This window comes from Nomascus leucogenys, chromosome 16, assembly GCF_006542625.1.
Source record: "Nomascus leucogenys isolate Asia chromosome 16, Asia_NLE_v1, whole genome shotgun sequence".
NCBI classification, from domain to species: Eukaryota; Metazoa; Chordata; class Mammalia; order Primates; family Hylobatidae; genus Nomascus; species Nomascus leucogenys.
In genome coordinates, this window is record NC_044396.1 from 23,075,541 (window position 1) to 23,095,735 (window position 20,195).

Below are 20,195 nucleotides of genomic sequence, written 5' to 3' on the forward strand. Positions count from 1 at the left end.
TTAAAGTCAGAAATGTATATACATCCTAGAAACTAAGGGTCTTCTTCAGGACCTGATGGAGGAACTAACTTCTATAGGGAACAATTGGAAGACATGCCTTTGCCTGAGTTTCTAGCAACATAGGTTTAAAAAAAAAAGAAAAAAAAAAAAACCGTGGGTATATTCAAGCACTTGACCTAAAAAGCAAAGTTGTTAGATAAATTTTAACATACTTGCTTTTTATGAAGTCATTCAGCTTGGACAGAAGTATTGAAAGACGAGATTTGAACTAAAGAAATAAAGTCTAAGACTTGGTTTCAGGCACAAAGTGTGATTACAGATGATTAGGATATATGCTCTAAAGATTTATCTGAGGACAAAACTAAGAGAGGATCTAAGAGGAATAACTGAGAATGAGAAATGGTATCTTAGAAGAGGTACAATTTAACTTTGTGCCTCTCAAAGCAAAGCAATTTGCTGTCATCATTTTTTTCCTTGGGTTTGTGCAGGTAAGGCACTACATTTTTAGGGTGGTATTTATCTTTCTTTGTCCATTGCATTCTTCTCAAACAGACAGCAATCAACTGAGTAGTGACAGGAAACAGAACTCCAGAAAATTAGCTGTAGCTCATTAAAAAGTGAATCAGGCTTTTAATTGATCTTAAACTGATAATTAATTTTTTCAAACAACAAAAATAATTAAATGCATTTCCTCAAGTATTTGTTAGTTTCATAACAATCAGGATACAGACAGTAAATAGAGCTTGCCCTGAAATCTGCTGGGATATGGCCCTGAATTAAGACTTTCAACTTAAAAAGGAAAACAAAAATGTTAGAAAATTACCTTATCAAAGTAAGCAAGCAGAATGGAGACATTAGGGAAAACAAAAAGACAAGTGGAAAATATACCAATGTCTTTTGGAAAGCACTTCCTTTCTTTCCTTTCTTTAAAATACAGAAAGTTGGATGGGACCAATGTAAATAAAAACTATATTCCTATCTGATCGTGATTTGTTTGTAGTTAAATATCAGGCACTTATGCAAAACATCTTCTGCCTTTTTCCTTCAAGACTATTACCTCTGACTTCTACATTTTAATGAATTCATACCTTCCCAAATAGTTTTAATTGTGTTATATCATTTGATAATATTCACAATATTCTTAACACTCTCCTAGCTTGATTTCTCTATACTTTTAACTTGCTTCTTTTGTATGCTTCTTCAGCTTTATATTTGTGGTCACAACACAGGTAAGATTATAAATTGAACTATGTAATCCAGATGCTGATAGGTGCTATGAAAAAAATTAACACAGAGTAATAGAATAGACGGTCAAAGAAAGAGGAAGATGACTATTCTATTTTAGATAGGCTGGTCAGTAAAAGCCTCTCATTGGAGGTAAATGTTTAGCACAGCACACTCAATAAAGAAGGGAGCAAATAATTAGCAAAGACCTGTCGTCTGAGCAGAGGGAATAGCAAATACAAAGCCTCTGAAGTAGGAACAATCTTGGAATGTTTGAGGCATTATCAAGGCAGCCAGCATTACTAGAGTGGTTCAAGAAGGGAGAGAGAATAAGGAGATAGAATTGAAAATGTGGCAGTGTAGGGCACTGTAGGTATGGTATAGAATGTGAATCTTATTCTGTATGAGAAAGGCATTAGAGGTTTAAAAGCAGGTTAAGAACATAATCTGATCAATGTTTTTAAAAGACACTCTGGCAAGAGTAAAAAGAAGTGGACCAACTAGGGAGTTATTTCAGTGCCCCTGAGATACAATCGTGAGCTGTATGAGATGGCCTTCAGCACACATTTAAAAGGAGATTGGGTTTGGACTATATCTGCAATATATTGACAAGCGAACTTGATGATGGGGGAAGTTAAGAATCAAAGTTTTTTTTTTTTTTTTTTTTTTTTTAAAGAAACTGGATAAAATGAGGGTTCCCTTCTTTACTGTGATGAGGAAGTTTGGGAGGGGAGAATGATGAGGGTGTGGAAAATCATGGGTTTTGTTCTGGGCATATGAAGCTGAAATGCCTTTTGAGTATCCATGAGAAGATGCCGTACAATGAGTTTGATATATTAATCTAGACAGAACAAGAAACATAAATTGAGGAATCATTAATATATTAACCGTACTTTTTTCCTAAGGTAGAAAAACATCTAAATAATTATCTAATTTTTATTTTTATCTACACATTAAACAATATTTTTCCAAGTCTTTTTATTTCAGACTGCATTGTTTTCCTTTCTTTGAAAAAATCTATATTATTTCTTGAACATTAGACAGAAATCTGATTATTATGCATGATTATATAGGTATAATATACAAAATCCTTAACTAGATTTTTAAAATGTGAATTATATTCCTTTCCCCATTCTAAAAATTTACTTTCTTTTGCTATTTTCTATCCCTTCTCCTCCAAAACATAGGAAATGAGGAAAATGCATTAGGCTCAGATCAAATGCTATAAGTATGACAAGTGAAGTTATTTTTTGCATAGGATAGTGTTTCCTGGAAGACAGACGCTATCTAAAGTCAAATAAAGTTAAACCTGATGCATATTATTATTTGCCTGGCTGTGTTAGGATGGGTGGAAGTAATAAGTATTGCAAAGTAGCCTTGATCTCAAATTTATAAATTCGTAGAGAAAATAAGATACCTATATATAAAACAATATGATGATGAACAAATATAAATAATAAATATAAAATCACTCTAATTGGTTAAAGAAGAGGTAGAAACAACAGTGGTGCTGGGTTTTGTGAAATAAAACAATTTCCAGATATATGAACAATAACGTGAGATCCTTGTCTGAGCATGACTTACCAAGTGGTTGGCCGGCGATGACTCTAGCATTTTCTCCAGCCACTGCAGCTCTTGCATGTCGCTCACTCATGTACTGTACAAATGCATAACCTTTGTGAACGGAACATCCAACTATTTTTCCATACTTTGAAAAAATGGCTTCAATGTCAACTTTCTTGACAATTGCTGTATTTAGATTGCCAATGAAAACACGGGAGTTGATAGACTTGGGGTCATTCTTATTGGTGACATTGCTGGTCTGTGTTTTGCCAGTCATGATTAGCTCTCCTTGCTTTAATCCTTAAACAAACAAACAAACAAACAAAAAAAATAATCAAAAGGTAAATCATTAGATTGAATGGGTATTACTGGCTTGTTAACAGTTTTTCAATATTACACTCAGGAAACCTCCAATCCCTAAGTATTAATGATTTTCTTGAGAATAAAATTAATATATTTAGTAATATAAAAGGTAAGCATTGCATTGGAAATGCAGTAGAAAAAACATAATCACTTAACATACAGTTATAAAGATTCTTGATTTGTTAATGATTGAACATTTTGCAGTTGTTTTTATATTTAAGTCTATCTATTTTGCAAAAGAAAGTTTGAGGAAAATCTGCCTTATTCTATCAACAGCAACCAAAAATCCAACATGGCTAAGGTCTGATGATAGATGTAATACAGAAATGTGACCTCCATCTTCTGTTTGAGTACATGCGTTTTTATTTCTATATTTCTATAATAGGTAGACATACTGTCTATTTCAATATCAGAACCCTTCTGTCAGAAACTAACAATTTGTTCCATTAAAGGCTGTGGAAAAGAAAAAATGGTATTAGAAATTCAATTCGAAAATTTAACATAAGAAAACCACAATTTTAAAAATAAGTGACTTAGCCAGAATACTATATATGCTATTTATTTGAATCAATAGTACATGTCAGCTTCATAAAAACACAAAACAAAACAAAACATACGAGCCAGTGTTCATCAATGATCAGCAAATTAGTAGATTAGGTAACTGTCGAAATTTTATTCTTAACCTCACTTTCTAATTCATTTAACTAAAGGCTCCTATGTTGCCTAACGATTGCTAGTATTTTTAAAAATCATTTTGTGAGCTTGGTAGAATATTTGTGTTTAATTAAATTAAACAAAACTTCTATTTCTAAGTATTCCAGCACATACAGATTTATTAAGGCCTTGAAAATTCCTTCCTTCCTTCCTTTCCTTCTTTCCTTCCTTCCTTCCTTCTTTCCTTCCTTCCACAACATTTGCTAACAACCTATTTTTTGTCATGCATCATTTACAGTACCTATTAATTTATAGACACCATTAAGGCTAAACTAAAATTTCAACAAGGTAACAGTCTCTGACATTGATGATCATTGTTGAACATTAGCTAATTGATACTGTTTGTCAGTGACAACTATATTTTTATATGAAGGCTCTCTTAAAATATTACAGCTACAAAAATAAGTGCATCTGATTTTTAAGAATCATTAAAAATGATATTTCTAAATTAAGCATTAAGATGGTGGCAGTCTTTAAGGCATGTAAATTGGATATGCTTGAAAATGTACTTATTATGCATTTAAACCAGGTACTCCTGAAATCAAGAGCAACCAAGTAGCATAAAATGTTTCAAATTAAGTTGTTCAATATTACATTTTTAAAGCTTTACTTCATATTGGACAGCCAACATTATAAATATCTCCTTATAATGAAGATCAGTTTCATAAACAAAACATTCAGTTATTTACATAAAAATTAAGAGTAAAACACGATTAGAAACAAAGATTATGACAATGCTTTGTATTGATTCAGATTAGCTACATTTAAGTGGTTCTTTTATGAATTATTCAAAGTAGAGTTGAAGAAACAAAAGTTGATATATATATATATATTTTTTTATCTTGCAATTTGAGCTATTGCATATCTCAAGACAAATGCTCTGAGAATAAACTGAAACAAGAAAAATCAAGATCGGTAATTTAGAGTCAGTTTCCTTTCTTACCATTCCAGGCCAACACCAGTAATACAATCCATAGAAAGCATATTATTTTGTTTGTGATCTCATGTGACACATATTTTTAGAAACACCATAGAGTTATTTTCAAGGGTAAACAATTCTTATAGTTGACAATTTATTTCCTGGACAGATATACATTGATTAAAATGCAAACACAAGAATTGCTAGATTAGATCAGACCTGTGGTTTACAGAGCCCGTTGGTCTGCCATTGATAACCCTTGGTCAAATTTAATTCGAGGGTACAGCTGTACTCTGAAACCTCACTGTGAATGTCAACATGCTATCTTGGACTCTGCTCTGTTCTTTTATTCTGTGTGGATGACACTCATACCTGTACCTCCAAACTGACAACTGTGTAATTCTAATTAATAACACTTACCTTAAAATCTATACATATCTATGTATCTAATATTTTCACAACCACCGACTTGTCAGTTTCTATCAGTGTTTATAAGAGTAAGTTTTGTCGTAGTATCGTATTCTGTCATTTCAACATTCTCTAAAAGTTAGGCCTCAATTCATAGTTTAGTATCTTTTCTATTACATAAACTTTTAAATCAGTTGAAGAAAGACTTCCACTTTCAGCCATGATGGAGTAACAGTGACTAAATTAACCCTCCTGACTCAAAGAAATAGAAAACCAGGGAAATATAGATGAAGCAACTGTTTTTCAGACATTAAACTACAGGCAGTACAGAGCCATTACATCTGAAAAAGAAGAGACAAGGAAAGTAAAACATAGGAGAGCCAAGCTTTCTGCCTGGAAAACATATTTCAGGTCTAGAGCAGTGTCTGTGGAGTGGGGAAGATATTGCAAACTGAGACAGTGACTCTACTGAGTTGAGGAGATACAGATTAGAGTTCAGAGCATCTAGGGCAGTTAGAATTTGGGTGACAGGTTTCTTGAGACAAGAGAGCTATGCAGACAAAGAACTCTAGAAATCTGCTTTAAAGTCCTTTGAACCTATGCCGATTTCTAAGTCATGTATGCAAAGGGTATAATTTCATGAGGCTGGGCAAGAAGTTATTGCAAACTTGTGAACTGAATGATTCCAAGAACTGCAGAAGGCCAAGAATCATTCAAGTTCCTACCAGCAGCAGTGGAGAGTCCAAATTGACTACCTGGAGAATTAAATTTAGGCATCAGAAGGGTGGGCCTTAGTAATGGAGATTAAAGATTCCAGTAGGTAAATGTATTCTGTGACCACCCTAGCAAAAGTTGAAAACAAGGTTTAAGATGATCCAACTAAACCAGAAACAACCCAAATGTCTATCAAAGAAAAGTATAACACTTCTTTAAAAACAATAATTGGACCAGGTGTGGTAGTTCGCGCCTGTAATCCCTACACCTTGGGAGGCTGAGGTGGGCAGATGGCTTGAGGTCAGGAGTTTGAGACTAGCCTGGCCAACATGGTGAAACCCCATCTCCACTAAAAATACAAAAAAATTAGCCAAGTGTGGTGGCACACACCTGTAAATCCCAGCTACTCAGAAGGCTGAGGCAGAAGAATTGCTTGAAGTTGGGAGTCAGAGGTTGCAGTGAGCAGAAAGTGCCCCACTGCATTCTAGTGACAAAGTGAGGCTCTGTCTCATAAAAAAAAAAAGAAAGAAAAAAGAAAAGAGAAAATAGAACTCAATCACATAAAATACACTATTTTCACCATCATGCAAAAACTCCTACAGATCTTAAGAATTAAAATATGACCCATGACCAGAAGAGACATTAAAGATGTTAAAAAATGAAACAAATGGGACTTTTAAAGATAAAAGCTGTAATATCTAAAAAATTTTTAAAAATCACTGAATGGTGATGAAACTGCAGAAGAATGGATTTGTGAATTTGAAGTTGTAGAAATAGAGAATATGTAAAATGTAGTATAGAGATAAAACACTGAAAAAATATACAGAGCCTCAGTGAGTTAATATTTAACTCTGTCAAGCCATTAAACATATATAAATCTGGAGTCCCTGAGGAGCTAGTAGAAAAATATTCAAGAAAATTAATGGCCAAAACATTCCAAATTTGATAAAAATGATAATCCCACAGATCTAAGAATCTCAATGAACCTCAAGCAGAATAAATATATATATAACCACACCAGACACATCATAATAAAATTATTGAAAACGAGTGATTAAAAGAAAAAATAGAGAGCTGTCAGGCATTGGAAAAAATATCTGTATTTTTACACAAACATGGTTTATAACAGTCAAAGAAGTGTTACAACTAAAAAACAAATGACAAGGGAAAATGAATTTTTCAGGGCAAACAAACTGTCTCTTTGTTTTTAATTTAGAAGTTTGGATGGAGCTCGTATAAAGTGTCTATCTATGAAAACTCCTGTAAAATAAAAGATAAACTGTAAACTACTGTTGCTGTTGTTCCAAAGAATTTTCTATGATGGTGGAAACATTTGATATCTATACTATCCAAAAAGTCAATAACCACATGTGACTTTTGAACCCTTGAAATCTGGCTAGTATGGTTAAGACACTGTATTTTTAATTTTACTTTGTTAAAATTGAGGCCACATTTTAATGAATTGCTCTACCCCAAAAGGCTAACAGGGATCTTGCCTTCTAGACATATAGGATAAAAGTAAATCAAAAATACATCTAGCCATTTATGTTTCATTCAAACCTAGAGAACGGCTATGTTTTTGGTCCTGAAAACTTAGGAAAGATATGATAGCGTAGCTGTATTTCAGAAGAATACAGAGTTCAAGTATCTGTCATATGATAACTAATTTAAAAGATTAAGGGTTCATTCCGGAAATATCAGACCGAGGTGGTAAATGCTCTGTAAAATTATAAAGAAATGTGATCAGAATAACTAAAGCCTTTTAATTTGTATTTGAGAGAGATTTTTTACCCTTGGATCCATATATGATACATTTATTATAAATTAAAAGCAGCTCAAAAATGTGCTTTAGATAAAATATTTTTTTGGAGCAGACAAAATCACCAGCTAGTAAACTCTACCATTCTGCTGATGTAGTGGTCTTGAATTTCCATTAAATGATAGTCACTAAGACACTTATATTGTATAAAAAATAAAAAACAACAACAGAAATAACAAAAAACATCCAGGTGATATGGATTGTCCTTGTGTCCCCACCAAAATCTCACCTTGAATTGTAATAATCTGTATGTATTACGGGAGGGACCCAGTGGGAGGTAACTGAATCATGGGAGTGGGTTTTTCTTTCCCCATGCTGTTCTCATGAATAAGTCTCATGAGTGTGAATAAGTCTAACGAGAGCCGATGGTTTTATAAAGGGAAGTTCCGCTGCACATGCCCTCTTGCCTGCTGCCATATAAGTCATGCTTTTCCGCTTCATTCGCCTTCTGCCATGATTGTGAGGCCTCCCCAGCCATGTGGAACAGTGAACCCATTAAACCTCTTTCCTTTATCAATTCCAATCTCAGGTATGTCTTTATTAGCAGCACGAGAATGGACTAATACAGTAAATTGGTACTGGGAGTGGGATGCTGCTGTAAAGATGCCCAAAATGTGGAAGCAACTATGGCTTCTTGCCTGCCGCCATGTAAGATGTGCCTTTGCTCCTCATTAGCCTTCTGTCATGATTGTGAGGCCCCCCATTCATGTGGAACTGTGCATCCATCGAACTTCTTTCTTTTATAAATTAACCAGTCTCAGGTATGTCATTATTAGCAGCATGAGAATGGAATAATACATCAGGTATTCATGAGAGTCCACCAGCAATGTTAATATATAGAATATTCAAAAACCCAGGAAAGGATGAAAGAGAGGCAAAAATGACTAAGAAAGAATGGATCATACACTAAAAGTTATAATCTGCTGAAGTCTAGAGCTATTACTCAACTGAGTACTATAAGATAAACCATGGAAAATGCTGCAATAAATACAAACTAAAGTTGTCATTTTTGAAAGAGAAAGTGATCATATCCAGTTGAAAATATCAGAGAAAATCTCCTAAAGTGAGTGAAATTTGAATTAAGCAATATTATAAAAATTTTCCTTTCTATCATTTTGTGTATAAAGCATTAAAGATATAAAATATTTTATTAAGAACCCACTGAAACTAGAGGTCACATGATAAATTTCACAGTAAATTGATTAATGTAAGAGATTTTATAAAGAAAAATAGCTTAAAATACCACTAAATGGAATGTAGAAATATTTTAAAAATTAGGCAAATGATAGTATTTCATTCAACAGCTCATCAAAATTTAATAAAATTATTGTAAGCAACATAAAAATGAAATTACTGTAGAATAATGGGAATGCATTAATTTTTGCTAGAGCAAATAATGTTAGCTAAAATATCTTAATAGCAGAGACTAGGTTTGAATAGAACAATTAGGTACTAAGAAATAAGCGTTTTCATCTGGAGATTGAGATTAAGTAATTGGAAAGCCAAAATAAATATATAATTGTAGATAATGTTACAACTATAGTTATAAAAAGTTAATAATTTCTTATTGGTTATTTTAACTACACTATTGGAAATCAATGGATATTGGTAAGTCAATATTTAAAACTTGGTTGAGAATTTGGAATATTAATAAACTTCCATGTTAAACAATTATTTGTTAAATATAAATTAAATGACTGACATTTTGTAAACAAAGAGTAATAATAAGTGGTAAACTATCTCTTGGGGAACATTTAATGAAGTGCTGAAGATCCAAATGTAATTTGGCAGAGGGTTATAGCCTATAAGGAACCATCACCTTGGTTCATAAGGGGGTTAAACACATTCATGCAGATGAAACAACACAACTGGCTGGGTCAGGCCAAAAATAGAGAATAAATAACCAATGGAACAAATAACCAGTGGAACTCCTTTCTATGTTGATGTATTAGGCTGTTCAGATTACCATTTAAAAAAATGCCATACTGAGTAGCTTAAATAACAGAAATTTATTTCTCACAGTTCCTGAGGCTGAGAAGTCCCAGATCAAGCTGATGGCCAATTTGGGTTCTGGTGACAGCTCTCTTTCTGACTTGCAGATAACTGCCTTATCACTGTGTCTGACATGTAAGAGAAAAAAAGCTCTGGCCTCTCCTCCACTTCTTATAAGGGCACAATTCCTATTATGGGATCTTCACACTCATGACCTCATCTAAATCAAATTATCTACCAAAGGCCCCACCTTCAAATATCATCACATTAGGGGTTAGGGCTTCAATATGTGAATTTTGAGGAGACATATTTCAGTCCACAGCACTTCATATTATCCAACAGTAAGAACCCACCTTTCATTTTGAAGTTTTGGGGAAATGGAATAAGCTCCCTCTGAGCCATAAGAGGCAGTGTGATTGATGCTATATTTATTCTGTGAGAGCTCATGTAAACCAGTGGTCCCCAACCTGTTTGGCACCAGGGACTGATTTCATGGAAGATAATTTTTCCATAGGATGCAGGTGATGGGACAGGGGTGAGAGATGGTGAGGTGGTTTCAGGATGAAACCGTTCCACCTCAGATCATCAAACATTAGTTAGATTCTCCTAAGGAGCACGCAACGTAGATCCCTCACATGCATAGTTCACAGTAGGGTTCACACCCCTATAAGGATCTAATGCTACTGTTGATCTGACAGGAGGCAGAGTTCAGGCAGTAATGGTGGCTCACCGGCCACTCACCTCCTGCTGTGTGGCCCTGTTCTTAACAGGTGACAGACTAATACCTGTCTGCAGCCCAGGGACTGGGGACCCCTATCTAAAGGATATCTATGTATCCAATCACTAAGATCACATAAAATATTCCGATGAAATTTTTACAAAGAAGAAAAGTTAAATATCAATTTTAAAAACAAAAAAGACTTAAAGAAATAAGATCATACGGTGGTATCACTAAGAAATATTCATTTCAAGAGGTTCTCCTAAAGTACATTCATATTCTCCACATTCTCTGGAATGTGACCACACTGATATAATTCTAGGAAATTTAGCACATGTGATAATCTGAAAAGCATTTTCCTCTGCAAAACAAAGCTTAAATCACACATATTGTCTAAATACACTGACCACAATTATGCTTCCATAACTTTCTACTCATCAAGATGACCTAGTAAGAAGATAGTTTTGAGTTATATAGGAAAGTCAAATGAACAATAATTAGACTTTTTATTTTACTGGGGGAAATAGATCAGTCAAGGTCAGTACCCACTTGTGATGTAAGGATCTTGAGAAACGGAACAATTAAGAAACAAGCTTCCTTTAGTGATTGGCGATGTTGTGATTGGTGCTATGTCAACACTATCAGGGATTGTGCATCAAGCACGGTTGCAACCCTGTGTCACTGATTGCTATTTGAATCACATTTGGCAGAGGGCCAAGGACCATGGGACTCCATTACATTGTTTTGTGACTGGTCAGCAACATCCTGTAAAAATCAAAACCCATTTGGAAAAATCCCTTACTGGGCTGAGACTGGGAAGTCAGACTAAAGTGGAGAAGAAGAAATCAGTGACACTTTAATTCTTTATTCATATCATCCCCTTGTTTTAGTGCCTTGTAGACATTGCTAAAAGGGTTCCATTTAGGACATTTCTCATTTTAAAAGACGGTCTAGAAACCATTAAAACTATCTCAAAAATAATTCTGAAATGCTTAGTTTATATTTAACAAGCACAAAACACTTAAGGCATATCTGCCATTGGTCTAAGTGATTATGAAATACTCATTCACTTACAGCAGTGAGGGAAGGATTTCCCTTCTTTTCTTTGTTTCCTCTGGGATATGGAGTATTTTCAAATAGTGTTCTAAGTTACTTAGAGAAGATACCAATCACTATAGAACCCAAGGAGTCTACACTGAGAGACTTATTTACTGCCAAACCTATTCACGTCATGTTGAGAATAGCTACCAACTGCTAAGACTTTGTGATTTATATGATTCATATTAAGAGAGGATGGCAGTTTAAAAAGTATCTTGAGAATTCCCAGAAACTGTTATAATTTTTCTTAAATTATAAGATCCACAAATCTACAAACTCCAGCTAAATTTCCCTGAAATATGTAAAATAGAGTATATGACATATAACTGTATATTCACCTTCTTCTGTTACTTAATAATAAATGGTATGACAGTTCACATTAATGAACTTGAACAAAGCAAATCTGGAGAGTCAAGGCAAAAGCATCATTATATTCATTTATAATTGATGTAGTATATGAAGACAGCAATGTAGAAAGAATAAGAAGACTGTTCTTTTGTATTCACTGGAATCAAACTCTGCTGTATCCCTCTTATTCCTCCACTGAATAAAACATCTTTCTCCATTTTAAAACTCTCTGTCACAAAGAGCTAAATTGCAGGAGGTAAACATTGTCATGCCCACAGGAGAAATTCACTCAGTCCTAGTTAACAGGTCCATTCTATTCTTGTCCTCTTCGTTCAAACTGTCAATCATGACAGTTCCCTCAGGAGTTAAGATCACTAAGTGATTTCATGTAGGCTACTATACTGCCCACAGAGATGCACAACTTTCAATCATTATTGATGCAGCTTTGGAAGACTGGCCGTGAAGTGAAAGGTCTTAACTCCCATAATCAATCCCCTGAAATTTCTTGAACTCTTCTAAAATAAAAATAAACGTGCTACAATAGATGCAATGGTGAATTTCTTCCTACAAACTTGAATGTTTGGAGTTGCATTAGGCAGCGAACAAAAATGATATAGTGAAAATGCCTACTATATGGTGATAGGAACTATGGATATGATTTTTAACAAGATGAAGATAGATAAGATGAAGTTCCTATTTACACATCCCTTAAATTCAACTGCTATGACTGTAGACGCAACGTCATAAATGATAGCATCTAGCAATGCATTACTGCAAATACTGACTTAGAATGTAATTTCTCATTGGTAAAATAAATCTTATTCCTATTGAAGCAATAGTCTATGATGATATTCATGAGTTTCCACTTCTCCCTTCTCCTTAGCTATAGAAAGCAGAATTTCCCTAAAACTTTGGAAAATTCCAAGAAATGTAGAAATTAAAAATTATGGATGCTTTTTCTCTAATAAAAGCTAGTGTTTAAGCTTAGTCAATATTAAAGTTTATTAAGATCTTACTCCAGAAATAATAGTAAGGAGATGGTTGACTATAGGTATAACTATACCACTACGTCTTAGTTCACTAGACATTTGTTGTCTCCACTTAGACTTTGCACTAGATTTTAATATTAGCATAAATAGTATAACATAGAAGATTTTCAAACTTGGAAGAATAAATCTACCTTAGTTTTTTAGAATGCTTAACCATTAGAGTTATGCCAACAAGGACTCCAGGCTCAGCACTACTTCTTTTTAGCTGAGTAACTTTTAGCAGTTATTTAGGCTCTCTGATCTTGAGATTTCCATCTTTAACTTAACAATGGTGATAGGAACTATGGATATGATCTTTAACAAATTTAAATGAGATGCACTAAGGTACTAAGCATAGTATTTGGCATATAAGAGGTAATTTTAAAATATTAGCTTAGTTATTATTCAGCATACATGGATAAGTTAGAAATTCATGCCTTAGATTATTTTTCTTCAGTGGAAATGTTTTCAGGTACATTGAGTTTATCCAAGGATGTTTTACATCTCCCTTTTGAATACTTCTGCATTCTCAGGCAATTTTCCAGCAATCTGATCACTTCTCTGAAGCTGAATTTGGACTTTGATTACGAGTGCTTTAAATAAGTTCCTTCCCAAATGCATTTGCTGGGTCCTTTGGATATATGACACAGCCTGTAGTATTTTATCTTATATAATTTTAATGTTGAAGTAAGCATGTTGGTCTCAACAGTTTCTTGTGGATCAACATTGCTGGAGAGTGTTTTAATTCACAAATGACATATAACACCCTTGGTCGATATTTACCTTGTACTCAGGAGCAGTTGTGATTCTACAGGTATCTTTCCTTCAGTATTATGATCTAGCCTTTGGGTATCGCCAGCATATACATAATCAAGTTATGATGTTATATAAGCTTTGGTGTTTTGTTTTGGCCCATATATATACTCTCAGGAATGACTTCCATATTTTGTGTATCTTCTCTTTGACTCCTTGATTTTGCAAGCAAATCCTGTGATAGCTTGCATTGAGGCCAGAATGACTGCATGGATCTATGATTCAACTGGAGTGTATATTTTATGCACTCAGGTAACAGTGTTTGGCCAGTGATCTTTTTGACAATTTATGTTAGAAATTTCTTCTACAAACTTGATACCATTACAATACAAATAATGAGACAGTCTGTAAGGTTAATATTCAGGAGAGGTCAGATTCCAGAGATTGGCCAATTCTATGCAGGCTGTTTTATTTTTGCAGAAATATTCTATGTATGCCTTATTAACTTCAACGCTGATGACATAGAAAGTAGTATTCAAATGGTAAATTACACTCACACACTCATATGGCTGGCTTTTAATTTATAAATATCAGTATTAAACTAAGAAGATAGAATACCCATGTCAGCTCTAGACCTCTCAGCAGAACATGAAAACTGAATTCCCAGCTAAAGAGAGATCCACCATGAACAGAGAGAGATACCCTCTTGCACTGGGATATCTTAATGGGGACTTGATAACCACGGATGTCCACCCTAGCAAAGTAGAGAAAGGTGTTAAGTCTCCTGCTTACATTTAAGTTCATCTATCCTTTCTTCATATTAAAAAGACAACTTTGCTTGGTTTGTTGATATCAAGTTTGGTCCAATAGAGTCGTCACCAAAGAGTTTCAAAATGAACTTCATATATAAATTATTCTTAGAGTGCTATATTATTATTTAAAATGCTGCAAACTGTAGTGCTTAATTATACAGCTCTAAAAACGAGCCACAAAGTAGCTTCTTGAGACTAGGGTTTCCTTTATGAAATTTAAATATATGGATTTGGCTTTTAGTTAAGGAAAAATTATATACAAAAAAGTAAAATACTTCTGGTCTATATCTCTCCACTTATGCATATTAGGTATATTATTTTTCTTATTAAGTGCATGGATGAGATATATTATCAACTCTATCTGTATATGCATATACATTTTAACCCTGTGATATAATTTAGCTCATGGTTTTGAACATATTAGATATTAATTATTGCTGAGTTCATTAAATGTGTTTATAACCATCTAATGTATGATTGGAAACCCAGATGTCTATTATTATTTTTAGTTCTTATTGATATTGCCAATTTGAATTAACTATATCCCCACCCACCCCTCCCACTCTCATCCCCACCCCACACCGCATCCCCCCCACGCCCCCCCGCCCCGACTACCATTTAAACCAGGCAAATACCATCTGGAATATATTCTTTTTATCATTTGAGATAATCTTATAGCAACAGCATTCACTGGTAAATCCACTGCCTTTAATAATCATATGATGAATTTTGTTGAGAGTCAAAATTCCGAACAGGAGCAATCACAGATTCTACCAGGGGAGAAATCTTTCTGGTAGGTTAACATTTGTAAAAGGATCTGCAATACTTCTTGGGCTGGAAAAATGTTTTTTTTCTTTTCACTGTTGTGTCAACTGAAAATTTATTCCATTTTTATACAGAGTATATTAATAATTTTTTTTGTCATATACATGCAAAGATGGTAATCACTGTCTTTTCTGGCATGACCAACAATCTAAATCAAATAGAAGAGCCTACATAAATTAAATGGGTTCAAAGACACCATCTAGAAAGTATTAGCATATTTCTGGAAAGAACAAGAGCACAATTTTGAGAATCAGAGATTCAGCGATATGTAAAAAATAGTTTTGACTACTGTTGTTAAGGTGTTATTTTAAACCTTTTCACAAATTTTAGGAACCATGTTGAAAGGAATATACGCTATGGTACTGAATTAAGGGATACGTAATTCCTATTTTGAATGAATCTCATTTTAAGACAGTATATATATAATTCCTCCCCATGAGCATGGAATGTCTTCCATTTGTTTGTATCCTCTTTTATTTCATTGAGCAGTGGTTTGTAGTTCTCCTTGAAGAGGTCCTTCACATCCCTTGTTAGTTGGATTCCTAGGTATTTTATTCCCTTTGAAGCAATTGTGAATGGGAGTTCACTCATGATTTGGCTCTCTGTTTGTCTGTGATTGGTGTACAAGAATGCTTGTGATTTTTGTACATTGATTTTGTATCCTGAGACTTTGCTGAAGTTGCTAATCAGCTTAAGGAGATTTTGGGCTGAGACGATGGGGTTTCCTAGATATACAATCATGTCATCTGCAAACAGAGACAATTTGACTTCCTCTTTTCCTAATTGAATACCCTTTATTTCCTTCTCCTGCCTGATTGCTCTGGCCAGAACTTCCAGCACTATGTTGAATAAGAGTGGTGAGAGAGGGCATCCCTGTCTTGTGCCAGTTTTCGAAGGGAATACTTCCAGTTTTTGCCCATTCAGTATGATATTGGCTGTGGGTTTGTCATAGATAGCTCTTATTATTTTGAGATATGTCCCATCAATACCTAATTTATTGAGAGTTTTTAGCATGAAGGGTTGTTGAATTTTGTCAAAGGCCTTTTCTGCATCTACTGAGATAATCATGTGGTTTTTGTCTTTGGTTCTGTTTATATGCTGGATTACATTTATTGATTTGTGTATGTTGAACCAGCCTTGCATCCCAGGGATGAAGCCCACTTGATCATGGTGTATAAGCTTTTTGATGTGCTGCTGGATTCGGTTTGCCAGTATTTTATTGAGGATTTTTGCATCAATGTTCATCAAGGATATTGGTCTGAAATTCTCTTTTTTGGTTATGTCTCTGCCAGGCTTTGGTATCAGGACGATGCTGGCTTCATAAAATGTGTTAGGGAGGATTCCCTCTTTTTCTATCGATTGGAAGACATTCCATGCTCATGGGTTGGAAGAATCAATATCGTGAAAATGGCCATACTGCCCAAGGTAATTTATAGATTCATTGCCATTCCCATCAAGCTACCAATGACTTTCTTCACAGAATTGGAAAAAACTACTTTAAAGTTCATATGGAACCAAAAAGGAGCCCACACTGCCAAGTCAATCCTAAGCCAAAAGAACAAAGCTAGAGGCATCATGCTACCTGACTTCAAACTATACTACAAGACTACAATAACCAAAACAGCATGGTACTGGTACCACAACAGAGACATAGATCAATGGAACAGAACTGAGCCCTCAGAAATGATGCCACATATCTACAACTATCTGATCTTTGACAAACCTGACAAAAACAAGAAATGGGGAAAGGATTCCCTATTTAATAAATGGTGTTGGGAAAACTGGCTAGCCATATGTAGAAAGCTGAAACTGGATCCCTTCCTTACACCTTATACAAAAATTAATTCAAGATGGATTAAAGACTTACATGTTAGACCTAAAACCATTAAAATCCTACAGGAAAACCTAGGCAATACCATTCAGGACATAGGCGTGGGCAAGGACTTCATGTCTAAAACACCAAAAGCAATGGCAACAAAAGCCAAAATTGACAAATGGGATCTCATTAAACTAAAGAGCTTCTGCACAGCAAAAGAAACCACCATCAGAGTGAACAGGCAACCTACAGAATGGGAGAAAATTTTTGCAACCTACTCATCTGACAAAGGGCTAATATCCAGAATCTACAATGAACTCAAACAAATTTACAAGAAAAAAACAAACAACCCCATCAAAAAGTGGGCGAAGGACATGAACAGACACTTCTCAAAAGAAGACATTTATGCAGCCAAAAAACACATGAAAAAATGCTCATCATCACTGGCCATCAGAGAAATGCAAATCAAAACCACAATGAGATACCATCTCACACCAGTTAGAATGGCCATCATTAAAAAGTCAGGAAACAACAGGTGCTGGAGAGGATGTGGAGAAAAAGGAACACTTTTACACTGTTGGTGGGACTGTAAACTAGTTCAACTATTGTGGAAGTCAGTGTGGCGATTCCTCAGGGATCTAGAACTAGAAATACCATTTGACCCAGCCATCCCATTACTGGGTATATACCCATAGGATTATAAATCATGCTGCTATAAAGACACATGCACACGTATGTTTGTTGCAGCACTATTCACAATAGCAAAGACTTGGAACCAAACCAAATGTCCAACAATGATAGACTGGATTAAGAAAATGTGGCACATATACACCATGGAATACTATGCAGCCATAAAAAATGATGAGTTCATGTCCTTTGTAGGGACATGGATGAAACTGGAAAACATCATTCTCAGTAAACTATCGCAAGGACAAAAAACCAAACACCGCATGTTCTCACTCATAGGTGGGAATTGAACAATGAGAACTCATGGACACAGGAAGGGGAACATCACACTCCGGGGACTGTTGTGGGGTGGGGGGAGGGGGGAGGGACAGCATTAGGAGATATACCTAATGCTAAATGACGAGTTAATGGGTGCAGCACACCAACATGGCACATGGATACATATGTAACAAACCTGCACATTGTGCACATGTACCCTAAAACCTAAAGTATAATAATAATAAAAAAAAATTCCTCCATACAAAAACATGCTAGTGCCCACTATATACAATATAATTAATTACACAGGAAAGTACAGCTTTTTAAAAAATTAGACGGGGAGCGATTCCCTTCATGCATAAAGAAAAAACCTGTATTTTACTAAACTATATTTAGAAATAATCACTATCACTATGTAGCTATTTTTTAGTTGAACACTGTGAAGTTTATTTGGTAAAATAAAGTGGAATATTGCTTAGGGTTGTAAACATAAACAGTAATGGCTTTAACTTTGCAGAGATTTATACAGAAAAACAGTTATTGCAACTACATAAGTAGATTTTATAGGCTTGAGAGACCAGAAGCCAAACTGATTTTTAAAAGAATGCTGATACTCTCTAACCTACTGAATATTCAGCAGGCATTATTTGTAGTGTTATCTGATTATCTCTAAGGTTCTATAAAACACTTTACCTATAACAGCCGCTTCTAGGGAACCATCTGCTAGAACCATAAGGGCTGTCTAGAGGACTTTCTAGTCTTTAATAATACTAGCACCTGCAAAAACCTATTACTGGGGTGGCCCACACCCACAGGCAACAATCCACATATAACACAAAGTCTACTCACAATTCGGGCTAAGGGCACGTAATGACTATTCTTAGATTGAGACTAAGCTGATGCTGCTATATGTGTCTCTTCAAAATTTATATGTTGGAATTTAGACCCGCATGTGGTAGTATTAACAGGTGGGTCCTTTAGGAGGTGATTCATGAGGCAGAGCTCTCATGAATGGAATTAGTGACCTTGTAATACAGTTGGAAGGAACAAACTAGACCCTTTTGCTTCTCTCTCTTTTTCACTGTGTGAGTACACAACTTTCAAGGTGCCATCTTGGAAGCAAAGACTGGGCCCTCACCAGACACTGAACTTGCTGGTTCCTTAATCATGGACTTTCCAGACTCTAAAACTGTGAGAAACAAACTTCTATCATTTGTATATTACTCTATCTCAAATACTTTGTTATACAAGCATAGATAGTCAGTTACCTATTGTTAAATTTTAAACACATTGGAGACCAAACAAAATGTAACATTCAAAACATCTTAACACATTCATGGTTTTCATGACTCTTCAACGACAACAGATTACTGTGTTATTACTTTTAGAATTAGCAGTACACTTTCTTACTTTGTAAAGCTAAAGTGAGTCAGAAGATCTAGGTGTCACAACATTGGTATTTCTTTTCCTTTTTTCTTTCTTTCCTTGTTTTTTCTTTTTGATATGGAATCTCACTCTGTCACCCAGGCTAGAGTGCAGTGGCGTGATTTTGGCTCACTGCAACCTCCGCCTCCAGGTTCAAGTGATTCTCCTGCCTCAGCATCCCAAGGAGCTGCAATTACAGGCACCCACCACCATGCCTGGCTAATTTTTATATTTTTAGTAGAGACAAGGTTTCACCATGTTGGCCAGGCTGGTCTCGAACTCCTGACCTCAAGTGATCCACCTGCCTCGGCCTCCCAAAGTGCTGGGATTACAGGCATGAGCCACTGCACCTGGTCCCACTGGCATTTCTTATCTTCAGAGGAGTTTATTTATAGGTACCAATTTCATTCATGTTATTTCTTCTATATTTTGTATCTTAAAGATCAATGACTATGTTACCTATTATAGTGATTAACAATAGGAAACAATTATAGAACATGCATATAATTAAAAACACTAAACATTTATTTAAATATAACAAGATAATAAAAGTTACAAATGTTAATTAAATGTCAGCAACAAAGTCCATTCTGCTGGATTTAAACCTTGGAGTCCTTAATCAAGGTGTAAATTTTTACTTGAGATTACATGTTTCTGTCTCATAATTGAATGTGCTTACCACAGGTTAACACTTCAATTGTGTTATGGCTT

General features: G+C 34.9%; 1 protein-coding gene across 8 annotated transcripts in view; it reads right to left on the minus strand.

The window, feature by feature from the left end:
- Positions 1-20,195, minus strand: part of RALYL (RALY RNA binding protein like) — a 731,347-nt gene that overhangs the window by 390,928 nt on the left and 320,224 nt on the right. For all 8 annotated transcript variants that reach the window (XM_012496042.2, XM_030795447.1, XM_030795448.1 and 5 more), the window contains one exon: positions 2,809-3,087. In XM_012496042.2, the coding sequence (XP_012351496.1) occupies positions 2,809-3,064 (256 nt within the window). In that variant the 5' untranslated portion in view covers positions 3,065-3,087. The remainder of the gene's footprint in view (positions 1-2,808; positions 3,088-20,195) is intronic.